Source organism: Balaenoptera physalus (genome assembly GCF_965194825.1).
Source record: "Balaenoptera physalus genome assembly, chromosome: 7".
Lineage (NCBI taxonomy): Eukaryota > Metazoa > Chordata > Mammalia > Artiodactyla > Balaenopteridae > Balaenoptera > Balaenoptera physalus.
In genome coordinates, this window is record NC_138886.1 from 8,481,714 (window position 1) to 8,508,340 (window position 26,627).

At 42.9% G+C, this 26,627-nt stretch overlaps 1 protein-coding gene and 1 long non-coding RNA gene across 8 annotated transcripts in view; one reads left to right on the forward strand and one right to left on the reverse strand.

Moving 5' to 3' along the window:
• GARNL3 (GTPase activating Rap/RanGAP domain like 3) overlaps nt 1-26,627 on the reverse strand; it is a 154,204-nt gene that overhangs the window by 91,785 nt on the left and 35,792 nt on the right. For 5 of the 7 annotated variants that reach the window (XM_082470056.1, XM_082470058.1, XM_082470063.1 and 2 more), the window contains one exon: nt 18,623-18,692. In XM_082470056.1, the coding sequence (XP_082326182.1) occupies nt 18,623-18,692 (70 nt within the window). Of the gene's footprint in view, nt 1-18,622; nt 18,693-18,763; nt 18,783-19,664; nt 22,592-26,627 lie in introns of those variants that run through there. The other 2 variants (XM_082470057.1, XM_082470060.1) reach the window with 2 other exon arrangements.
• Nucleotides 1-26,627, forward strand: part of LOC309664594 — a 135,604-nt gene that overhangs the window by 86,777 nt on the left and 22,200 nt on the right. The gene's annotated exons all lie outside the window — the stretch shown is intronic.

A 26,627-nucleotide genomic window follows, 5' to 3' on the forward strand; every position in this document is an offset into this window, starting at 1 on the left:
TAAAGTGTTATTCATTAACTACTGTAAATAAAAGTATTATTAGTTTAATATTAGAGGCAATTAGATGAGAATATTTCCTAAATTAATACAAATACATAAATTTTCAAAAACAAAAGGCTCTTTCCTCTCTACTGAATTGCTTTGTTTCTTTGGGCTGGTGTCTGTTTCCATACTTTAAGCAGCGCTAGGATCCCTGCGGTCTCTGCTTATCATGCACTGGGTACTTGGCATTCAGGTATATATAAGTCACAGAAACAGTATTTTAACCCAGGGAAAAAATCTTTTAAAATTTGTGTAAATTATAAGTTTAAAAATAATATTTCAGATTTCCATCCCCCGCCCCTATCTCCTCTCTTTAAAATGAGTGGTTACATGTGTGGGTTTTGGCACCCAACTGATCAGGTTCAAATTTCAGTTCCACACTTACTAGCTGTGTGACCTTGGGCAAATCACTTAATTTTTCCTCTCTAAATTCCATTTTCCTTATCTCTAAAATGAGGACAATGATTGCAGCCGCTTTTAGGCTTGTGGAGAGGATTCAATAATATAAAACATGGAATGAGCCTAGAATCGTTTCTGGACATAGGAAGTGCTCAATCATGTTATAACAATATGTATTTTAATAATAATAGGATAATGATTAATATAAAATGCCCTGATTATTGTTAGTATGATTAAACCATTTCAGTGCTGCATTTACACTCTTGGAAGGTCTGTTTAAACATTTGTCACTCTTCCGATATTATTGAGAACTAATTTCTCAGGGCCTGTACTAACTGCTGGAATTATAAAGACAAATGCAACATGATCCCTACCCTGGAGGAGCACAGAGCCTACTGGGAGAGAGAGACACACACATGTAAACAGATAAATCACACATAACCTGGTTAAATGCCACAGCACAGAAGTAAGGATGGGGCACTGGGGGCGGTCAGAGGCTGGAGGGACAGCTCTGCCTTGGGGAGCTGCAGGTTTTGTCACTATAATGCAATTTATTCTGGAAGATGTACAGGACCTTTGAGAAATGATTTCCAACATAAGTAGATTTTAAAAACTACAAATACTGGTCAAGGAGACCATTTGCATATGCAAATCACAGACATGTAGACACACTGACACACATCCATACCCCTGATTTAGAAAGTATGGCTCAGAAGGGAAGAAAGAAAGTTCAAATGTTTCCATCAAAAAAAGGTGGGGAGATAAGGCCTGAACATGGGTGGAATAAGCCATCCCCTGACTGGCAAGTGCTGCTCCTGGGCCCCTGGTTCACTTCTCCTGGTCAGTCTGGTTCACTTCCGCTGTCTGCAGCGAGAGGCAAGGGAGTGGAGATGGGGACCAGAGGAGATGTTTTCTTCCTCCCACTCTTCACCTCCATCCTATTCTGCCTGTGCCATGGGGTGGAGAAAAGATTTGGGAGGTTGGGCAGCTGGAGTGCTGAGCACCAGGGCACATGTCAGAGAACCTGAATTGGTTAGAAGATTCCCCAGCTAGGAAGATAATTGTTGGCTAAAGAACAACCAAGGCCTCGGATCTGGGCTCAGACTTATCATCCACATCTCTGGCCACCATCCTCAGCAAACTCAACGTCCATCACAATGATTTATCTGATGTCTTGAGCTCACGTCCTTCAGCTGTCTCAAATCTAATGACCTCACTTAACTTCATGGCTTTGCCATCCACTACTAAGACCCCAAACCTGCTCTCACCCACAGTGGTATAGACTTGTCATCACAGTACCTGACTTATAACCCATGCTGGCTCTTTCTGGTACACATTCTAGCTGGGGATCTGTGGTTAATCACATCAACACTGCATTTACTAACACATAGACCTTTGTACTGCTGAGTTCTACTTAAGCCCACCAAGTCAAGTCCCAGTTTTCAATCATCTCCTACCAAGTAAACTCTCATACTTCCCTTCTGTGTTCAAAGAAACATGTTTCCATATGACTAGGCCTATGACAAGCTCGTGCTTCTTGACCATGGCTAGATCTTCACTACCACTCCCCAGTTCTTTTATCCATTCCTTTTTCACTTCCCATTACGTCTCCCATCTTGGCCCTGACTTGTCAATCACCAAATCGCCACTCCAGAAACACCTCTTCTTCTAAGCAATGACCTCTCCACCTATTCTATTGAGAAATCTGAGGCAAGTCAGGATGAGTACTGTCATCTAACCCTTCATCTCAAACGCTATCCATCTTGGTTTCTTCATTAAAATAATATCTGACTAGCAGTCCCTGATACTCAAATTCCCAGTAAAATATTTGTGAAGATTCAGCACAAAAGATGACAATTCATGAGTCTGAAGACTGACTGTCCACCCTATGGCCAAAATATCAGGACATTTTCTACTTACTGTATGGCCAATGGAGAAGAACTGGGAAACATATTTGGTCACTGACTTTGTTGCCCAAAACAGAGCAAATTTGTGGTCATTACAGAAAGCTGGATGGCAATTTATTTTTCTCTTCACCACCTCCTTTGGGCTAAGAAACACTGGGTCTATATGAAGAGTAACAATAAAACATTGGGAGTCATCCTTTTACTGCACAGGTACTGCATTTTAAGGTAGCCCCAGCCATTCCAGCACCTCTTTTTCTCTCCAAGAACACATTGGGCAAGATGTGGGGAGGAAGGGAGACAAAGTCCACGTTAGAAAATGCAGGCTTCATAAGCAACGTGCCATAGGTAGGGAGACAGACAGGAAGGGTCCTGGTAGCAGAGCACCCTGGGGAACATGGTTTTGTCAATATGACAAGCTGCTGGGGGCACCAAATTGTGGTTGGGATGGGGGGAGATATAACTTTCTTAATCTCCATCCTGTTCTTTAATCTACACAGATGGTATTTTCTCAAGCTTATGTAAAGAGCTAAGCAAACATTACTTTAATACTCCTCTTCCAACCAGACTGCTACCTGGAGCCCCCTAAGTCCTGGCTATATGTATAAATTCTAGAGCTACTCGTTCAGAGCAGCAAACCTATCTCATTCCAGCAGAGCTTTACAAGATAAATGCCAGCTAGATTCTGGATATTGATCAGGGAGCTTTGCACAACCACTGGCCATCCAGATGTTTGGTTCAGAGAAGCTGCAGTACCCAAAAGGACAATGAGGGCTCAGGCCATTGTACATTCTGTCTGTTGAAAATACAAGGTCTGAATAGCTCTTTGTTTTTGTTTGAAGATTTTGTAAAAAGGAAAAAAAAAAAATCACCAACATGGGAGTTATGAGAAAAAAAAATGCTACATATGATCATGAAAACTAAAAAAGGAAGCTCATCACTTTTTACTATGAAACCAAAATAAAAGTTTAGAAAAGCAGTTGTTGTCCTCAATAAGACAGAAGACAATTTTTGCAACAAGTGTATAAAGCTTGTGGAAGCGGGCAAGATAAAAGAGGACAAAATATGCAAATGTAGGATTAAAATCCTCATTGGAGGAGGAAAGCAAAACGTTTATTGTAGAAAACAGAGACAGTAGTATGTTTATCATTTGAGATGCCTTTCCAAAATGAAAAGGAACAAAACAAAATGAAAATAATGAGAAAGAAAGCTACAGCTACAGAGGACAGAAAAAAGATCTTCCTTATTGTTTCAAGGAGAAAAAATGAGCAATAATCAAAGATATATCTGAAGAAAATATTCATCCGTGATGTAAGACCTGGGTCCAAGATTTGCAAAGATGCAATATTTTAGGAAAAAATGATGAGAAGAGAAAGACACAGAGAAACTATGGGAAACATTTTTAAAATAAAAGAATAAAGAAGAAGGTTTGAGAAAGATCCAAGCAGGAAAGGTTTCCAAGAAAGAAAATAAACTAAACTGTCTCAGGCTTCTTTCTGAACACTATAGGGCAGAAAGTAACTGTACTGGCTTGAATGGTGTTCCCCGCCCCCTGCCGCCACTTTACATCCACCTGGAACCTCAGAATGTGCTCTTATTTGCAAAGAGGGCCTTTGTAGATGTCATTAAATAAGTTAAGATGAGGTCACTGAATTAGGGTGGGACCTAAGTCCAATGGCTGGTGTCTTTATAAGAGAAAAGAGGGAGACACAGATACAGAAATGCAGGTCAGGAGGCCACGTGGAGCAGAGATTGGAGTGATGCAGCTACAAGCCAAATGATGTCAGGGATTGCTGGCAACCATGGAAGCTGGAAGAGGCAAGGGAGGATTTCTCCCTCGAACCTTCAGAGGGAGTGTGGCCCTGCCAACATCTTGACTTCAGACTTCTAGCCTCCAGAACTACGAGAGAATAAATTTCTGTTGTTTTAAGCCATTCAGTTTGTGGTAATTTGTTACGGCAGGCCTAGGAAAACAATACAGTAACAGATCAAAATTTGTGAATTTTTTTGAAAAATAAATTTATTTATTTATTTATTTTCAGCTGCGTTGGGTCTTTGTTGCTGCGCACGGGCTTGCTCCAGTTGCAGCGAGTGGGGGCTACTCTTTGTTGCCATGAGCGGGCTTCTCATTGTGGTGGCTTCTCTTGTTGCAGGGCACGGACTCTAGGCGCATGGGCTTCAGTAGTTGTGGCACGCGGGCTCAGTAGTTGTGGCTTTCAGGCTCTACAGCACAGGCTCAGTAACTGTGGTGCATGGGCTTAGTTGCTCCACGGCATGTGGGATCTTCCCGGACCAGGGATCAAACCTGTGTCCCCTGCATTGGCAGGCGGATTCGTAACCACTGTGCCACCAGGGAAGTCCCCAACATTTTTAAGGGAGAAAGGTGATGACTCAGAAATTTTAAAACCAACCAAGCTGTTCTTATGGAAGGCATAGCTCAAGACATTCTCAGACACACAATGATTGAGAAAAGATAACCCTCACATACTGCCTAAAAAACTTACTTGGAATTGCAGGATAAGGATGCCTGCAACCATGATATTTACTATGGTTCTGGAGTCCTAGCCAGTGCGTAGCCAATCAGACATACAGAAGAAATAAGAGATTTGGATGGAAGAAGACAAAGTTGTTTGTGGAAGAGTATCTATGTCTTCAAAAAGAGACTACTTTGTTTTTAAGTAAAGAAGCACAAAAAAATATATAAAACCATTTTGTATATAAATTTAATTACTAAAGGGACACACACTAAATCTTTTTTTTTTTTAATTTATTTATTTATTTATTTATTTATGGCTGTGTTGGGTCTTTGTTTCTGTGCGAGGGCTTTCTCCAGTTGCGGCGAGCGGGGGCCACTCTTCATCGCGGTGCGCAGGCCTCTCACTGTCGCGGCCTCTCTTGTTGCGGAGCACAGGCTCCAGACGCGCAGGCTCAGTAGTTGTGGCTCACGGGCTTAGCTGCTCCACGGCATGTGGGATCTTCCCAGACCAGGGCTCGAACCCGTGTCCCCTGCATTGGCAGGCAGATTCTTAACCACTGCGCCACGAGGGAAGCCCCCACACACTAAATCTTAATAGTGATTATCCATAGGTGGTAGGATTACAGACTAATTTAATTTTCCAGCTTTTTCACTATATTTCAAATTTTCTATAATGAGCATGTATTCCTTTTATAATCAGAAAAGTATGTTTAAAAGTATATCGGCATGCATGCGCACATACACACAGAGAGACTGGAAAGTAATATAAAAATTTAAGAAAAGAAAAAAATTGATCAGACACCAGATTTTTAGCAAAATTGATCTTTTAGCTAATACATAGACATTTGGCAGTGAGCTAGATGCCACTGGGGATACAACAAGAAAGAACCATGAGTTCTGCCCACTGAAAAGGTATAAGAAATGCACACAAATAATTTCAGTGTAAATTATGACAGGTGCCATAGAGAAATGCAAAGAATTGCAGGGTTCTAAAGAGTGAAAGATGATTTTCCCATAGGGGAATCAGGTAAGGCTGCATGGAAAACAGCCCTGGTAGAGGCGTATTTCAAGAAGGCATTTTAGAAGAACGGAGAGGCATAAAAAAGCCCCAGAGGCCTGGGTGACGGTGAGTAAAGGCCTATTTGGCTGGATCATGGGCCAGAGGCGTGAAGCCTCCAAAGATTGGTTGGAGCCATTTGTGGAAAGCTAAAAGCTCTATTCCATAAGCAAAGGAGAGATGTGAAGGCTTTTTGTTGTTGTTTTGTTGTTGTTGTTATTTGTTTGAAAGCATAAGTATGATGCTGACAGAGTGGGACATTTGGGAAAGTACTCTCTGTAGCATTAAGGAAATCATCCCCCAGAATCAGGTTAACTACAGCTGAGGATTCTGACAAACTGGATGTTCTTATCAAAACTTGTTGAATGGAATCTTTGAGAAGTCAAGGAGACCAAGAAAAACTGCCGGAAGCTCAGAGAAGGAGGAAATGACCCAAATGTCACTCCAAAAAGGGAGTTCATAGAAGCAAACACACCTGTCCTTTTCCTATTCCTATCTCCTTAAGAGATCAAATGAGAAACATATAAGGAACTAAAAGTCATTTTCACAATGGAAGCTTGTAAAAAAATGCACACTATTTGGTTTACTCCAGACGTGACAAATCAGAGCCTGAATCTTAAACAAATTCCTCAAGTGATTTGTATGTGCAGTAAGGTATGAGGGGCATTGGAGCACAGCCTGTAACAATGGGGAGATCACAGAACTTTTAAATAAATACAACCTACTGTGCATAAGACAGGGGGACAAGCTCTGCAACTTACTAGTTGTGTGACTTTGGACAAGTTAATCTCTTTGAACTTCAGTTACCTCATTTATAAAATGAGGGTAACAAAAGTATCTATACCCCATCAGGTAGTTGTGAAATTTATATTAGTACATATACATAATACATATTTCCATGCATACATATATAAGACTGTCTGGCATTGTGAGTGCACATCCACGTGAATAAGAGCAACTTACCCATGAAATCTGTTGAGAACATATAACCAACAGGATTTGGTAAGAGATTGGATGTGGGCTATGGGTGAGCTCCTGGTTTCTGAAATTAGCAACGGAAGGAGAGGTAGAGCCATTTACCCAGTGGTGTGGGTGGGCAAAGAGCAACGACGGTGAGTTCAGTGGTGGGCGTTTTAAGGTTCAATTGCCCATGGCAATGTCCAGTGGACATTTGGGCAGGTGGTCCTATATGCTGTGGACAGACACCTGGGAAGAATATATGGATCTGTGAGTCACCAGCCTAAAGACAGTACCTGAAGCCATGGGGATAGGAAAGATGACGAGGGAGAGCAGACAGAGTGAGAAGAGAACCCTGAGCACCCAAATTCAAGGGCCAGGCAGCAGAGAAGAGCTCCCTAAAAGAAGCTGAGAAGGTGCAGCAGGGAGGTAGAAAGAGAAGTACGAGAGAGCAGAGGCGCATACGCCAAGGGAAGGGAAAGTTTTAACAGGGCGCATGTGCAGAGTGGGCCCGTGAGCTAAAGGCTGAACGCGTCACCTGGATTTGGTAGCAGAAAGGTCTCTGGTGACTTTGGCAATCGCAGGCTCAGTGGAAACAAGAAGGGGAAGCATCCAAAGGCGAATTCTCAAGGGAATTTGTGGAACTATCACGGGGATCAAAAGGAGAATTTAGAGTGGCTGAAATGTACTCCCAAAGTAATTAAAAAGTCTTCACAGCTATTAAGCAAACACAGCCTGAGATTATATTTGAAAAGACTGCAACACAGTGAAAACCGCAAAAGACCAATTAAAAAGCTGAGGCCAAAAAGCATACAATCCTTTTCTTACACATAAAGGAGCCCAAAGTAACTGCTTTAATTAAATATGTAAAATAGTTCAATATAAAAATAAGAATATTCGTTGTGGCATGAAACTGGGAGCCCTTTTTGGTAAGTCAGTCACGGCAGGCTACACTGGATTTGGGCATGACTTTCCCTAAATTTCACCCAGTGGGGGAAAAAAGGCGAGCAAATTTTAAAACCACAGATATTCTCCTCTCCTACAAAGAGGGTGAAGCTGCTCCAACCCACGGAATGGATGTATACCCCAACAAAATAGGGACTTGCCCCGAGACAGGAGAAAGCCAAAGACAAGGGTCTCAGCTTGCGGGTGCTGAGAGAGACCCGAAAGAAGCCTCAAATGCTCTGGGTCCCACACCCCCGGGGAAATCTGTCCCAAGTTGCCTACCAGGGGGCAGCTAATAAGTTAAAAGCATTAGACTTGGTTCTGAGGGTCTAACAAAGAGCTATGACTGTTCAGAGCCCACATGGTGAAAGGTTGGCAAAAAAATAAGATTCCTTTTCAAGGTAACAGCACTGAAAGAAGTAAAAGGGTGTTTTTCACATTCTTGGGTCTGTGTTCATGGCTGTCAAGTACTACATTTTTGATGGTAGGCCTGCCTGAATTCAGAAGTAAACACAGGTCCTTAAAAATACCTTTCAGAAAACTGAAAATATTTTGTATTCATAAGAGCAGTATATAAAGGTATACAACATTATACATATATATATATATATATATTTTTTTTTTTGGCTATGGTAAATATTGCTGGAGTACAGGATCGCCAGCCCGTGACTCCTTTTTTTTTTTTTTTTAATTTATTTATTCAGTTTTGGCTGTGTTGGGTCTTCGTTTCTGTGCAAGGGCTTTCTCTAGTTGTGGCAAGCGGGGGCCACTCTTCATCGCGGTGCGCGGGCCTCTCACTATCGCGGCCTCTCTTGTTGCGGAGCACAGGCTCCAGACGCGCAGGCTCAGTAGCTGTGGCTCACGGGCCTAGTTGCTCTGTGGCATGTGGGATCTTCCCAGACCAGGGCTCGAACCCGTGTCCCTGCATTAGCAGGCAGATTCTCAACCACTGCGCAACCAGGGAAGCCCTACATATATTTTTAAAATAAATTTATTTATTTATTTATGGCTGCATTGGGTCTTTGTTGCTGTACGCAGGTTTTCTCTAGTTGCAGCGAGCAGGGGCTACTCTTCGTCACGGTGTGCGGGCTTGTCATTGTGGTGGCTTCTCTTGTTGCAGAGCATGGGCTCTAGACACGCGGGCTTTGGTAGCTGTGGCATGCAGGCTCAGTAGTTGTGGCGCACAGGCTTAGTTGCTCCGCGGCACGTGGGATCTTCCCGGACGAGGGCTCGCACCCGTGTACCCTGCATTGGCAGGCGGATTCTTAACCACTGCACCACTAGGGAAGTCCCAACGTTATATATTTTTGATCAAGCTTAAAATTTATTTTTGCTACAACCGACAATACATACCGCTGAGCCTGGTCTGTCTTACTAAAAGTTGAGCTGGGCACGTGAGAGGACCTGGTGTAGGGCAGAGGTCACTTTGGCACAAGTAAGTTGTGAGAGGCAACGGATATTATCAAGCAGACACTAAGAAACACTGGGTGTTTGAGACACACTTGAGAATTTTACCTCCAGAGTATACAAGAGACCACAATCAAGGTAGAAAACTAGGTTTGTTGTGAAGAATTAACCAATAAACAATATGTTAACAGTTTGTAGCTCTGGGTCACAAAATATAAACTGTTGTACACTGATCAAAATTTGAAAGTATTTTTATAGTCCATCAGAGTACTATATCCCAGCTGAAGACCACTGGAGTCACAGAACAAAGACCCCAGGGTTCCAGCAGCAGGTGTAGGAGCCAGAGGTTATGAGCTGAGCTGAGGGCGCTGCGGCAGCAGAGAGTCACCCGGAGGAGGACGTGGGGCCGCACAGGAACGGGAGACTTGTGCGGCCACGAGGAACCCAATGTGAGCTGCCCAGGCCTGCCGCTACCCAGGAGGGAGTGGAGCGTCTGCAGTCCTAGTTTTGAAACTAGAGAGCATGCTGGTGCCAAATATCATTGAAATGGCTGTTTCCAGGGTTGATTTTGCCTGGAAAAGTTGGAGGACTTGTCTGGTATTCTGATTACAGTGTGTGTTTAGCTAGTTGATTTGGAAGACTTTTGGACCCCAATTATCCAGACCATTAACACAGGGCTCAGTGCTCAAGGTGGTCACCAAACGGCTGGGCAGGTGATGCTAATTCTCCCCAGGTGTTGTTGATCCTAGGAAAATAGTTCATGAAAGCACTAATCAAAAAGTAGGGTAGGGAGAAGACAAGGGTCAAAACCATTCTATAAACTAAGCTACCATCAATGGGGGACAGAGGATATGTTGTTAAGGGCTAGAAGCTGAATACAGAATTTTTTTTTTTTTTTAATTTATGCTCTACCTTATTTTTTAGAAGAGATTTAAAGCAGCTTACTGAAATGTATCTCACTCAAAGGAGAAAATTAGCTACATAACAAATTCAGAACAAGGGAAAATTAGGTGTGGGTAAATAACCTGAAAACAAGAGAATAAGTTTAGGCTGCATCTTATAAAGTCCTTTAAGGCTGTTAGAAGCAAGCCATAAATAGGGTCCTGAGCTTCCTAGAGGCCAATGCAAAGAGGAAAAAACCCAGTCAGCCATTTAGAGGATTCCTACTGCCTATAAGGTTAACAACAAAGCTGCTTTTTGGTCCCGGTGAAACTTTTCTCATAAGCCCTCTTAAAGGAGACTCTGTGTGACAGACTGAGAAAAATCCTCAAGACCTTCCTGCAAGAGACGCACCATCCAGATCCATATGGCTCTTCCCTGCTCTGTCCATCAGTGCAAGTTAAAGGCGTAACACCAAGGCACAGACCAAGAAAAGCACGACTAAGAGGGGCCAAGGAAGGCAGGCCAAGTGTTTGCAGCTACCTTATGGTTGGGCCTAATCCAGAAATTAAATTTAAACCATTTATGGCATGGACATCTCTTAGGTAATTCTTCATGAACATTCTTCTTAAAATCAAGCTTTTGTTAAGATTTGGACCTAAGAGAGTTCGAAATTATATATTTGAGCTAAAACCTCAAGCAGAGCTACTCTATGCTGTTGATTAAGGGCAGAGATGTTTGCTCTAACAATCAATCCAATTGCCTTAGGAAACAGCCTATAAGTGGCAGGGCTATGAGAGCACAGGCTCGTAGACTGAGAGATTAAGCACAGGGGCTCTTGGAGTCAGACAGACCTGGGCTTAAGTGTCACCTCTACACTCACTAGCCGTGGGATCTCTCTGAGATCATCTGATAAACGGGAATCCATTCAATGTCCACAAATGTCTTCTGAGCATCCACAGTGTGTGGTGGAATCAGATAACATCTACTGCCTATAGTCGTTTGGGAGGATTAAATAGGTAAATGCGTCTAAAGTATTTAGCTCAGTCACTGGTACATAGTAAGCATTCAGTAAACAGCAAAACTAATAATGATAATAAAATAATAATCATAATAAAAGATTTCTGGTTCCATTCTCATGCATAAACAATTATCTGAGTAAGGTCTTAAAGTCCTACATTATTGAAAATGGTTGCAATAATTTTAGCCTGGAAAATGTTCCATGTCAGCATTACTGATCATCCACAAAGGCATCAAAAATATTAAAAAGAGCATCAGAGTTTTTAACCACGTTAACTCACTGATAACTCCAGATGAATGTTATACCTTGCGGTACCTAGATGAGTCAGCCAGCTATCAAAGCCTTAAATATAAGCCAGTTAAATATCAGAGAACATCTGCCAAAATTATGATTCTAGTTGTAGAATGTAGAAGTCTTGATGTTTTGATGTTCCTAAGGGAAATATGCTGGTACCTTCACTCATCTCTCAATTTAGTGATACTACATAGAATGCAATTCTCCCATAAAATGCCTCTGAAAACAAAAAGCCTACTCAACCCTGTAGAGTATTAGGGATGCTGGGCAGGCAGCTAGCTAAATCACTCATTAGCCAAGAGTCGTGTTTCTGCACAATAGTCCCACAGGCGTAATTCAAGTTTGTGCCTGAGCAAAAATACAAATTACTATATATCAGACTTCAAAAATCTTCACATAGTCAAAACCTCAAATGTTAAAATCTGCAGATGCCAACCAAGTTCATGATAAACCTCTCTTTTGGTTGTGCTCAGTACAGCCAGACGTCCTTTGAGGCCACCCTGAGTTCATAACAACAAACCCATGCTATCCTCACAGAGTCGCATTTATATGTGTCTCTCTGATATACCAGGGGAACATGCAGCTGATCCAAATGCAGGCTTGAGTCATTAGGGTACAAGTTTTCAAAGGAATGGACAATATACCACCCTGTTTTATCCAGACTTGAAATTACCTGCAGATCGTGGCTTCCCCAGAAGTATCCAGATGTGGGATTATATGAGGATTAGCAGCTGGGCTGGGCAGGGGAGAGGTCCATATGGCGCCCACACCATTTATCATTTGTAACACATCAGTTTCTTACCCAATGAGTCAAAGGCCAAGGAAAGATCAGTAAAAACTACAAACAATCTTATCCTGACAGATTTCGATATAAAGTGATGAAGAATGGTCAATAGGGTAATAGCTGTGCCTTGCTTAGAATGCTGCCATGACAGACCAGACTTTCAATTCATCAAAAAGAAAAACGGCATATGTTTCAGATGGAATGCACTGCAAGTTGATGAGTCTATACTGGGGAGGGGGGAATCAAAGAAGCTCGTTTTTCCTTCTTTATTTTTGATGAGTTAGGCTACTCTCTAATTCCAACCAAATTGAACCATTCATTCATTCAATTAATATTTACTAAGTTACTAATGCTAAGCATTGTGGTTGGTATGAGGGATACAGTGGTAAATAAAGAGCCATGATTCCTATTTTTAGAGAGTTTATAATCCATACCATTGTTTATGGGATTAAAAAAAGTGTCAGGAATAAGAGTCCACTGGCAGAAGATGACATTTTAGCCAGGTGCTTTTAGTTTGAGCTTTTAAATCATCTACTATAAGAGGAAATATTGCAGACACATGTGAGGCCTCCTTCCCAGCTCAGGCTCTTTGAAACTGACTTTTCTCTATATCCTTTACAGAGAGAATCTGCCCTATCCACAAACTTTGCTGAGGATGTGGGTCTAGGAGGCCACATTTATACCACATGATCCCACTACCCTGAACTCAATTGTTTGAATCAGGGATAGATACCTGAATCCAAGAAATTAGGGTCCAAGAATGAACCCTTCGCCCTATGACTATGAGGGGCGAAGGAGCTGCAAGACCAGGGTATTGGGGGACTAGAAATCAATTTAGTAATAAAAAACAGTGAATGAGAACTTTGTATGTGCCAGGGCCTTGCCAGGGCCTAGAAATCCAACAATGAACAAGGTAGACGTGGTTCCCACCCTCACCTCTAGTGGATGAGACAGTAGTTAGTAAACAAATAAATATCAATTGTGGGAATTTCCTGGTGGTCCAGTGGTTAAGACTCCGCTCTTCCAATGCAGGGGGCCCAGGTTCGATCCCTGGTCAGGGAACTAGATCCCGCATGCAGCAACTAAAGATCCTGCATGCCGCAACTAAAAAAAATCCCACATGTCGCAACGAAGATCCCACGTGGTGCAACTGAGACCCGGTACAGCCAAATAAATATTTTAAAAAAATCAATTGTGATAAACACCATTAAGAAAATAAAGAGGATGCTGAGTTAGAGAACAGCTCGAAGAGAGAATAGTAAGTGCAAAGGACAGGGAGGAACTCAAATTGTTCTAGAGACCAAAATCAGGCCACTGAAGCATGGTGAGGGTGAGTAGCATGAGAGAAGGTGGGAGAGGAAGGCAGAACAGGGATCACGCAGGATCTTGTAGGGCTTTGTAAAAGGTCTGGGCTTGCAGTGCAATGGGCCACAGAAGGGATTTAAGAAAGAAAAGACATTGTGTTGTCAACATTTTAAAACATCACTCTGGCATAAGGACAGACATATAAACCAATGAAACAGAAGAGAAATCCTAGAAATTAACCCTTGTATACATGATCAATTGATTTTCGACAAGGATGCCAAGACCATTCAATGGGAAAAGGACAGTCCTTTCAACAAATAATGCCAGGAAAACTGAACATCCACATGCAAAAGAATGAAGTTGGACCCTTACCTTATACCATATACAAAAATTAACTCAAAGTGGATCAAAGACATAAATGTAAAAGCTGCAACTATAAAACTCTTAGAAGAAAACACAGGGGGAAATCTTCATGACGTTGGATTTGGCAATGATTTCTTGGATACAAACACCAAAAGCACAGGCCACAAGAGAAAAAAATAGATAAACTGGACTTCATGAAAATTTAAAAACTTTTGTGCATCAAAGGGCATTGTCAACAGAATAAAAGTACAACCCACATAATAGGTGAAAATATTTGCAAATCATATATATCTGATAAAGGATTAATATCCAGACTATATTACGAACTCCTAAAGCTCAACAACAACAAAACAAACAACCCAATTTAAAAATGGGCAAAGGACTTGAATATCATTTCTCCAAAGAAGATATACAAATGGCCAATAAGCACATGAAAAGATGCTCAACATTATTAATCATTAGTGAAAGGCAAATCAAAACAACAATGAGATACTACTTCATACCTGTTAGGATGGTTATTAAAAAAAAAAAAAAAGGAAAATAACAAGTGTTGGTGAGAACGTGGAGGAACTGAAGCCCTGGAGCACTGCTGTGGGAATGATGTAAAATGGTGCAGCCACTTTGAGACTAGTTTGAGAGTGCCTCAAAAAGTTAAAAATAGAATTACCATAAGATCCAGCAATTCCACTCCTAGTTAATATACCCAAAAGAATTAAAATCAGGGACTCAAGCACATACCTGTATAACAATGTTCATAGTAACATTATCCACAATAGCTAAAAAGTAGAAACAACCCAAGCATCCATCAATAGGTGAATAACAAAATGCGGTATATACACATGATGAAATATTATTCAGCCATAAAAAGGAATGAAATTCTGATACATGCTACAACATGGATGAACCTTGAAAATATTATGCCAAGTGAAATAAATCATACACAAAAGGACAAAAATTGTATAATTCCACTTATATGTATATGTAGAATAGGCAAATTCACAGACACAGAAGCTAGAACAGAGGTTGCGAGGGGCTGGGGAGAGGGGGGAATGGGGAGTCATTGTTTAATGGGTACGGTGTCTATCTGGGATGATGAAAAATGTTCTGAAAGTGGATAGTGGTGATGGTTGCATAACCCTGTGGATGTACATAATGGCCCTGAATTGTACACTTAAAAATGGTAAATTTTATGTTGTGTATATTTTACCATGATAAAAAGAAGTATTAAAAAAAACCCACCGCTGCTGGGAAAAAATGGACTGCAGAGAGGCAACTGTGCTTTCGGGGAAGCTGGCGTGCAGAGAGGAGATTGGTATCGACACGCAGAGAAGAGTGAAGCTGAGAAATCACAGGGACTGGAGAGAAACGAGAATAGCTGCTTGATGGCTTCCCAGTCACATGGGGCCCAGCTGTGCTTCCTGCACGGCATTCTGGGGAGATTCACCCACACCCTTTCCATGCATTACTTTATACTTGAGCTGGACCCAGTAGACCTCCGTTCTTTGCGAGGAAACCATCCCTGATTAAGGCAGGGAACACAGCTGGGGGCAGCTAAGACACACACGGCCTGGAGACTCAAAGTTTGAGGCCGTTGGTTTCTAAAGCTAGACTATCTCCAGCTCCAGGAAAGCAGAACAACTGTTTTTCTCCTTCTTCCTCAGTGCCCGGCACTGTGCCTGCCCCATGGCGGGAGACTTCAACACACAGCTGTTGAATCAGGGCTGAGAAACTCTCCTGTGAGTCTGTAGAGATCTGAGCTCCACAGTCTCTCACCACATGTATACCCAATTGAAACCTAGGAACCAAGCCCCTATATCTGCCTTCATTGCTGATTTGAATGGCCGATATCCTTCTTCACAAGGACTTCTACCTAATTTGCTGAAGGTCAGAAGAAGTTTATGCTAAAATTTCAATTTTACAGAATCCTAAGGACCTCTCTACAAAGTCTGAGTTCCAGGATGCCCAAGATCGATTGGGTTCCCAACAATATTCATCAAACCAGGTGTAAGAAAAATTAAACTCGCTTTCTTATGAACTTAGGACACATAAAATGGTTTTTAATTTAATAATACTGTGCCATTCATAGGTGAGAGAAAATGTCTCCTCCCTTAAAACACTGGAGTCAGAATTTCAAGAGATCCTCAGATGGCAAAACTGGAACTTGCTCATTGCATCTTTCCCAACCATTGCAGCCTCTAGCGCATGTCATTTCTAACGTGGGAAAACTAGAAACAACCTGATTTTACAAAAGGAGGGAAACTGTTCCACAGATAATTGTTTATCACCTTGTTGGGCTATCATACACCGATTAAAACGGTAACTTCAAAGACTACATAACAAGAAGATAGTTACAAAATACAGTTAAATGAAAAAAGAGGAATGCGAAAGTAAATGTATAATTTGATTACAGCCATGTAGAAATGGCTTTGGAGCTATAAAAATTGGAAGGTACCAAAGGAGATGAAAATACTTGCTGCAAGGTGGTGAAATTACACATGGAATTTTAAAATGTATTTAAAAGTTACTTTATAATATTTAAAAAGTTATAAACACACACATACACACACACACACACACACACACACACACAATCATGGCTCTAGAGTAAAACCTGAACAGATGGATTGAAGAACTTTTGCTCAATGAGCTGCCTCATCAGGCTGGGGATAACTGATGCCTAGTCTAGGATTCAGTGAGGCAGGGTTTCTTCAAGGGTGGTCCTGGCACCAGCGGCATCAACATCGTCTGGGAGCTTGTTAGAAGTACAAAATCTGGGTTAACCCTGAACTTGAAACTCTGGGGGTGGGATCCAGCAATTTGTTTTAATAAACTCTCCAGGTGATTCTGATGCCTGTTCAAGCTTGAAACTGCTGCTCTGAAGTACGTTCCCAGTCTGATATTCTGTGATTTCCACAAGTCTATAAAGGGTCCATCTTACACACCTACGTTGTCTCCCCCAGACACCACTCTCATTGTTTACAGAGCTCCATACTCATTAGATCACGTTCAAAGTCTTTACCTAAGAGTCAAGGTCCTACTTTTGCTACCAAATTTCATCTTTGCTGCTATAGCTAGTTAACAGGGACTATGCTTACGTGCATCATCTCATTTAATCCTCCTGACAACCCTATAAGGTAGATAATATTAATAAACCCCATTTCATAGATGAGAAAACTGAGGCTCAAAGAAGTTCCAGATCATACAACTAGTAAATGATGAAACAAGAATGACTTCAGAGCACAAGCTCTTAGGCACCCCTGGGGTTCAGAGATGTTTACAAAGATAATAAGTGATGGAACTGGTATGTGAACGCAGGCCGGTCTGAGTCCAAAGCCTAGCTGTTGTGTAACCACAGTGCTCTGCTGCCCTACACTCTCTGCTGGGCAGGACCATTTGCTTGCTGCCCTTCGAATCATCACTGCCAAGAATCTTGCTGTGTGCAAATATCTACTGTCTGTCTTCCTTGTCACCAACCCACATCCCACAGCCCCCATAAGGCCTTCCAGGCTGCTTCCCCGAGATGCCTGGCTAGAATGGGTTGCTCCCTCCTTCTCCCAACCCCCACCAGGCCCTGTCTGTGTGCTTCTCACAATATTTACCAATTCCCACTCTGAATTATAGTTATGCACACGCTCTTTCAGGAGAGGCGGTGGTCTGAGTTGGCATGGTGTCACCAGTGACTCACACAGAACAGGCATTGATTGAATCAACCAGTGCATCTTTTATGTGACCAAATTCATTCTTTAGATATATTATGTATATCTTATCTGCTCAGCTGGAGGACAGTAAGCGCCTTAAGAACAAGGACCAAATCTTTTACTTAACACATATTTTCAGGAATATACCTGGGGCAGGTACACAGTCAAACCTGTAATGTATGCTTGAATTCAAGTAGAATGTTAGTGGTACATGATTCTGGCATAATTTTTTTTTTACTTTTTAAACCCTGCAAGAATGCAGCTTACATTAATCGGGGATAACTGGGTACTATACAAATGGATCCCATCAACTCAGTTTTTGTAAGTAGATAGAAATAATAAATTTAATGTTTCAGTAACCAAGAGAATCTTATGAGCACACTTTCCTGAAAATTTGTTCAAATTTCCATGCAATTTGTTCTTTTCTTGTGGGAAAAGAACTCACAATTCTGTCTTTTAAAAAACTGAGGCTATGATATGCCTTCATTATGCCTCTTTTAAAATGAAAGCATACAATTTAAAAAAAAAATCATAACACAATCCCCAATCTCTCTCATTAAGGAAAATATGGATATTTTCATTCCAGATATCTATTACCTATCACAGTCATTTATCTAGCCCAACACATATACTTTTAACAGGAAAAAAAAAAGAGCTCATAAATATTCTAACTCCTATCACATACCCAGAGAGCAAAGGTACAGAAAAATCAGAATATGTATTACAATAATATTTAAACCTCAAAAACTAGATTTAGAAACTTTTAGGAACAAGATAACATAAAAACAAATGCTACCTTTCTTAATTCATAAATGATTTTATTTAATTATATAACACCATTAACAGAGAAAAATACCAAGCCACGTTTTAACACACTGAAAGACACAGATTAAAAGTACGTAACAGTAAAAACAGACAGATAAAGATGATCAAATTATTATAGCCCTTCAACAGTCATTCATTCCCATCCAGTCCTTATACTGTACTCACATGGTCTAACAGTAAATATACAACAAAAGATCTGAAGAGCCTGGCGATCCTCTCTAAATCAAAATCAATGTTCTACCACTGAACAGACAGTGTAAACTTACCAGCTCCACAGATCCATAATGTTTCCTACTGAAATCCCCACGTCTACAGCCTAGGTCTTCCGAGACAGAGCTGGAACAAAAATGCTTCATCAGTATTATACATAGCGATCTGGCCACAAACCTTCTGCAAAAATCCACTACCATTTGCAAAAAGGGCTGCTATGGAACAGGCTTGCCCAGCTCGTCACTGCAGGGGAGCCTCCTTGCAACAGACACAGTCCTCAGCAGCCATTGCAGAGCCGGGCGTTCATGGAGCCCTCAGTAAGAAGAAAAACACCCGAGTCATCCCTGGAAGTATAGGCAATGATTGAATTAAATATTTAGTCATTTGGAATCGATTGACATCTCCCAGGCTACTGGTGGTTTATAATTTCATTTTGTATAACCAACGAGGAGAGAAACCCTGCAGTAAACTTGAGGCAAGGGACAAAGCTTGCAATTATCTTTCGTTTAAGAGAGGCTCTTTGTCCCAAATATTCAGCATAAAAATAACCAGCATTATGGGATGCTATACAGGAGACATAAACTTTAAATAGGAGGAAAAAAAACCCTTCAAAATCCTGGTAGGCCCCACGCCCTCCCCTTTAATTTATGACAACATGACAATATGGAAAAAGACTAGGACTAACAGAAAAATGTAAAATTCCAACTTCCAAGTATATTTAGTTTTTTTTACATGACAGTAGCTAATACTTTCCTACCCCCTCCTCTCAAAAAAGGCTTACATCAGATAAGAAAAATCACATGCGTTGTTGAGGAAGAGTAATTAAAACAAGGGCAAGATTGTTACTGCATTTGCATCTTGAATGCATAGTTACACACTCAAAAGACACATCTTATTGAATAGTTGGCATATATAGGACCTCAAGCAGTACTCATGAAACCACCGGAGATCCACAAATACAAACAGTTTTAATAAGTTGGCCCTAATATGTCATGCAAATACTCTAATAAAACAGAAAATAAAATTCCCCAGGAATTACGTGTTTAATATATCCCAAATATTTGGGATCTAACATGCAAAGAAAGGTGCATTTAGTACCTTTTCATCCTTCCTTAAAAGGTAGGTTACATTTTCTAAATTACAGCCCTGTTGGCACGTTCAGAAAGAGACTGACTCTGATGTTTCGCGTCCACAGAACTGACTCTCTGCCAGGTCACTATTCGATAGGCTCCAAGAAGGACAGCAAGAGAGAAATGAGATTAGAGAGTCTAATGGTATTCCGCTTCCTCCATTTCACAGGGATGGCTGAGTTCATCGTATAGGAGAGATTTAACCTTTTGTAGTCCTCACTGCCTTAGCTGAAACCATGTGACAAATTAACGAATGCAGCTTGGAAGGATGTCCTAGATATTTACCCAGGCTACCTTCCTGCTTCTAGTGACATGATTTTCTACCGAAAAATCTCTGAAAGAGATGTAAAAACTTCCCTCCGTGGCCTGCTCCAGTGTTAGCTATGTCCTCTATGCCCATTTTCTTAGCCCTTTTTGAAAACGCTCCTGGAGAATACTGCCATTGCCTTACATAACAGTTTCAAGATCCTTCCCCGGCACCCTGAGTTACCGAGAGGGAGTGGGCTCCGGGGAGGGAAGTGTCCACGGGCTTGGACAGAGGTCGGGCACAGAGCTGAAGCTCAAGGGCTGTTGACTGAGCGCTGTCTGCCCAGACCTCAGCCCACCTCATCAGTTAAGCCAGGCCCATGACGCAGTCACAACCGCAGCAGCAGCGGCTTCTAACCCAAATGGCCAACAACATGAAAAGAGCAAGGAGGCCGGGCTCTGGGTCCCTCCCTGTGCCGCCCTCAGCACCACAGAGGGGGGTCCAAGACACAGTGCCAGCTCCCTAACTTTGCCAACAGCCAGAAACAAACACAAAGAAAAGGTGATGACCCTACGTCCTGGAGCAACCACCTCCTTAGAAGCCTCAAGAGGGAAAACAATGTCCTAGGAAAACAACCGAGAGAGAGAAACAGGACATCAGCTATCGGTTGCCCTTTTCCCCTCTAATTACATTTCATCCGACACACTGCAGAGACAGCGCTTGCTAATGGTGGCTGGCAGGCTGAACTACACAGGATGCTTTTCTAGGGCAGCAGGAGGCACTCAAACCAGCCATGTTAAAAAACCTGCCCACTCCCCTCCTCTGTCCCCAGGCTCTCCGGCCCCTTGGCACCCAGCAGCACAAGGGCTGTGTTTAGGGGGATCACCCCGAGCTCCAAGGGGAGTTTTGTTCTCCTCCAGGTCCCCAGAGTCTGGACCACTGCTGGCCACAGGCTGGACATGCAGTAAATGTTTGTTGCGTTTGTGAAGATATTTGCACATCTTTCAGATCTCACTAGCTGCTGCCTGATAACGTCTCCCGTGAGCACCAAGGCAGGCCACCTGTTGACCTTCTTCCTGATAAGCTCCCGGACGGTACTCCATCAGTCCAGACAGCCCTGGCCCAAGAGGCAGATATGCCTACGTGCACACCAAAACCTACTTCCTGTTCCTCTGGGGCTTGTCGCTACACTGCATTTCCTAGCCCTTCTTGCAGTGACTGTGAACATATGACTGATTTCTGGCCAAGAGAATACAGACCAAAGTGATGTGCCTGTGGGATCCCATGGGAAGCGCCTGCCCTCCTTCCCTGCGGCCAGCAGGGTGGAGAGGGCCATAAGGACCCACAGGAAGGCAGAGCTTCAAGAAGGAAAAAACCAAGTGGAAGGTCATACCTTTAAGAACATCTGTATTAGAATATGCTGTGAGCAAGAAATAAACATTTAGTTGTGTTAATCACGTAGAGTTTGGGTTTACCTGTGAAAGCCGCTGTGCTACCTGAACTAGCACAGAAGTCGGTATCTTGCAGTAGGGTGCTACTACCATGGCAACAACCTAAAATATGTGGCACAGGCTTCACAGGCAGGCAGCAGCCAGGGAGGAAATGCATCTCAGAGGCTGGAGAGACAGAGATCTAGGTTGTAGAGTAGCAAACTGGTGATAAAACTTGCACCTACAGTAACTGAGGAGGTGGACCTGTGCCTTCTGAGCCTGCAGCTCTAAGGAACGTGGCTGGACAGGTCAGAGTGAGCCCGTGGGCTGGCTCCTACTGGCTGACCTTAGCAAGGTTTTTTCAAGGAAGAGATGAGCCCGGGCGAGAACTGGATGGATTTCAAGCAAAGACAGAAGGGACTAGAGAGAGTCTCGAGACCAAGGGCCTCACAGGCTTGAGAAATCACTGTTTCTGGACCCCAAACAATAAGAATTCTGGCCAGTGAAATGTGGGTAGAAATGATGGGTACCTCTTCCAGACGACGCCCATACAAATTTCCCATGAATAATCCTTGCTCTCTTTCCTCATCCGCTGGCTGTGAGGATGGCTGTGAGGACCAAGAGGGGTGAAGCCGCACCACGAAGGAGTCCTGGTCCCTAAATGACCACACAGAATATCCTAAGTAGGCACACCCTCACTGGACTGTGAGATGAGAAAGAACTTTTATTGCTTGAAGCCACTAAGATTCAAGGTTTACCTGTTACAACAGGTGATTTTAATTTCATGGGTACAGCTCTCCGTAGGTAACAGAAAGTAGTGTAAGAATAAGCCCCACAAAAAAGGGGTTGTCAGAGGGCTGGTGGGCCAGGATGACTATCGGGGTCAGCAAGCTGTGGCCTCTCGCTGCCTGTTTTTGAATACTAAGTTTTATTGGGATACAGCCACGCCCTTTGGTGATAGGCTGTCTGTGGCTGCTTTTGTGTTTCAATGGCAGAGTCGAGGAGTTGCAACAGAGACCTGTAGGGCCTGCAAAGCCCAAACTATCTACTCTCTGGCCCTTTATAGAAAGATTGTCCAACCCCTGCCCTACAGCCTCACCAATCCCTTTTGCTGGTTTCAGGCCTACCCATAAGCTGTGATTAGTATGCCAATGAAAATAGCAGTGTTTATTAGAGTCCATCAGAATCCCCGGCGGTGGGGGGGGCAGTGGGAAGCTTTCTAAAAATGCAGATTGGGGCTTCCCTGGTGGCGCAGTGGTTGAGAATCTGCCTGCCAGTGCAGGGGACACGGGTTCGAGCCCTGGTCTGGGAAGATCCCACATGCCGCGGAGCGACTAAGCCCGTGAGCCACAATTGCTGAGCCTGCGCGTCTGGAGCCTGTGCTCTGCAACAAGAGAGGCCGCGATAGTGAGAGGCCCGCGCACCGCGATGAAGAGTGGCCCCCACTTGCCGCAACTGGAGAAAGCCCTCGCACAGAAATGAAGACCCAACACAGCCATAAATTAAAATAAAATAAAATAAAAAATTTAAAAATGCAGATTCCCTGGCCCTATTCCCAGAGGTTGTGATTCAGCCTGACTGCGATTTTAATAAGTAGTGGTGGGAAGTCTGATGCAGGGGGTTCACAGACAATGTTTTGAAAAATACTGCTCTTCCAGATGACTCTGGAATCCCTGGGAAACCTGTTAGCCATTCTGCGGCACTTTTATAAGGAAGGACAAGGCCTTGATCAAGTTTTCCATGAATGGGAGGAGGTGTCATACAGTCCCTAAGGGCAAGTGCTTCAGTCACAGAGGTGGGTTCTTAACCTCCCTGGGCATTAGTTCCCACATGTATAAAATGCGGTTGATAGTATCACCTTCTTAATAGGGTTATAAAGAATAAACTAAAGAGAGCAGATAAAAATTTATTCTAAGCATAATGTCTATTACATGAAAACTACTCAATAAATGTTAGCTATTATTATCCCTCTTTTTATTAGTATGAATTCTTCTCCGGTTGTTAGAGAGAGCCCTGGGAAGGGGCGTGCAGCATACATAATTACCAACTTTTTAAAGAATTTTAAATAAGATGCCTTTTTTTTTTTTAACATCCTTATTGGAGTATAATTGCTTTACAATGGTGTGTTAGTTTCTGCTTTATAACAAAGTGAATCAGCTATACATATACATATATCCCCGTATCTCCTCCCTCTTGCATCTTCCTCCCACCCTCCCTATCCAAAAAAAAATGGTTATGAAGAACCTAGGGGCAGGACAGGAATAAAGACTCAGACGTAGAGAATGGACTTGAGGACATGGGGAGGGGGAAGGGTAAGCTGGGACAAAGTGAGAGAGTGGCATGGACTTATATATACTACCAAATGTAAGATGCCTTTTTTCCCCTTGTGGTGGAAAGGGAGACCTGGGGCCAAGCAGCCTCCTAGGGCGGGGCTAAGGGCAGCATCACAGCTCAGCACGACATCCCCTCCCTAAAAGTGTTGGCAGTGTGACCTCACCTAGAAAATACTTGGGACCCAAGAGCATGTCACCAGAACAAGGCAGGTGCAGAAAAGAATCAGAGGGTTCAAGTTCCTCACAGGTACTGGGGTCTAGGCTCTAAATAGAAACTCTTTCTGTTTTAGTAAATTAATGTGAGAGGATGCTGGATCACGCTTTGCGAGTATGAACAGAGCTGAGGACCATCAATGTTAAATCTCTAAAGAAGGCCTGGGATGAGAGCAAAGATTTCCAGCTCCACACAGAGGCTAGAAAAATTACCATTATGTAAGTCAGGGGCCCGGAAAGCAGGACAACCCCCTCCAAAGAGTCGAAGTTATGCAAACTGAAAAAGGGGAAAAAAAGGAAGCTGAAACTCAGCGAGCGATACAGGTCCTTACTCAAGTGGCCCAGAGATTAGTGACTGACCCTAACAACTGGCCAGACCCCACTATTCCAGGCCTCAGTCAACTCCAGCCCTGCTGGAAGAGTTAAAGCCAATGGAAGAACGGGACACTTCCTGGATCAGCAGAGAGAATTTGTGAAAAGCAACAGGCTTACAGACAGCAGAGCTCAATGTCAGCAGCGCCAGGACAACACCTCCGCCCCCTTGATAAGCAGTTTGTAATAGACAGATGGACGGGATCCCCCTATTTGAGGGACAGAGAAGCTGAAAAATGTGCCAGACTACAGATTTAGGCTTGGAAGTAGCCCCGGGCCTCCTAACAACAGGTACGAGAATAGCTTATTGCACATAAGGGAGCAGTTGTCTCTCCTTCTGAAGATAAGTAACACAAAAAAGCAGAGCTGTAATTATACATTAACTTCTAATGACGAAATGGAAGAATCCTGTCCTCTTTTGAAGAGATTTCAGACACTAGGAAGTAGGAAGTAAGCAAGAGGATTTCTAGAGTGTAAGGGTCCCAGGAAATCCGAGCCCCTGGATTCTGGCTCCAGACAGCATCTTGTTCCCCAACTATGCTTCTGGGGCCACAGTACCAGGTGCTCCTGTACCAGGATCTTAAGTTTACCATCCCTTAGCAAGTTCCACCAACCATAAGGCGGTCAGACATGCCTGGATTTGAATGTCAGCTCCACGGCACTCTAGCTCTGTGGCCCCAGGCAAGTTACTTATCCTCTCTGAGCTTGTTTCCTCAACTGTAACATGGGCTTAAAATAACATCTGTCTCTGTGGGAGGATTAAAAGATATCATAGGTGCTTAGCACAACACCTGACAAATAAATGCTGGTTATTCTGTCAGGGACCTTACCGACCTCGGTCATGACCATGTCCCATGTGTCTCAGAATGCCTGGCTCATAGCAGGCTGCTCCATGAATATTTGTTGAATTAATGAGTCATGAATTAATGATAACCTCTGCTGGCCTTTGCTCTACTTGAACGCAGGTGGGTTCCTGCCCCCTTTTCTCCTTTCCCTCCTCCACCCCCCATCTGCCGTTAGATATTCTGACATATCTTTGGGTATATTTGATGTTACTTCCCACCATTAGTCAGTCATCTTTCTCATTCTAATCCTCACTTCTCTAACATTCTAGAATGCATTCCTCCTACAGTATTTATGTGTCTACTAAGTTTCTGGACAAAGACAGGTGTCCCTGGAACTTACCAGGTTCTCTGCTATTACTAAAGTCTTGTGGTAATTCATTGCAAGGCTCCTTTCAATAATGATCTCTACCAGTGCCCTTGGGATTCTATCTCTAAATAAAAAACAGCAACCATACCAAACTTTGGCGAAGACACGGAGCAACTGGACCACTTATAGACTGTGGGTGGGGACTTCCCTGGTGGTGCAGTGGTTAAGAATCTGCCTGCCAATGCAGGGGACATGGGTTTGAGCCCTGGTCCGGGAAGATCCCACATGCCGCGGAGCAACTAAGCCCGTGTGCCACAACTACTGAACCTGTGCTCTAGAGCCCATGAGCCACAACTACTGAGCCCACGTGCCACAACTACTGAAGCCCGCGCGCCCAGAGCCCGTGCTCTGCAACAAGAGAAGCCACTGCAATGAGAAGCCCATGCACAGCAACGAAGAGTAGCCCCCAATTGCCCCAACTAGAGAAAGCCTGCGTGCAGCAATGAAGACCCAATACAGCCAAAAATAAAAATAAATAAAATAAATAAATTTATTTAAAAAAAATTTATACATATAGACGGTGGGTGGGAATGTACAAGGTAAGCCAAGCCTCTTTGGAAACCAGTTGGCATTTTCTTATAAAATTAAATATGCAGTTACCATATGACCCAGCACTTGCACTCTTGGGCATTTATCCCAGAGAAATGAAAATATATATTCACAAATACCTATACACAAATGTTCATAGCAGCTTTATTCATAATAGTCCCAAGCTAGAAAAAGCCTAGAAATCTTTGGAAGGGTGAATGGATAAACAAACTGTGGTGCATGCCCACCACGGAATATCCCTCAGCCAGGAAAAGGAACACACTACTGACAGATACAACAACTTGGATGAATGTCCAGGGAATCGTGCAGAGTGGAAAAGGCCAACCATAAAAGATAACTTACTGTGTGATTCTATTATACAACATTCTTGAAATGACAAAATCATAGAGCGAGGGAGGTGTGGTTATAAAAGGGCAGCATAAGGGACTCTGTGGTGATGGAGCCATGTCTGTGTCTTATCTGTGGTGGTGGAGAAATGAACCTACACACGTGATAAGATTGCATGTGACACTGGGGAAATCTAAGGCCAATGGATTGTATCACTGACAATTTCCTGGCTGTGACTGATACTTTAC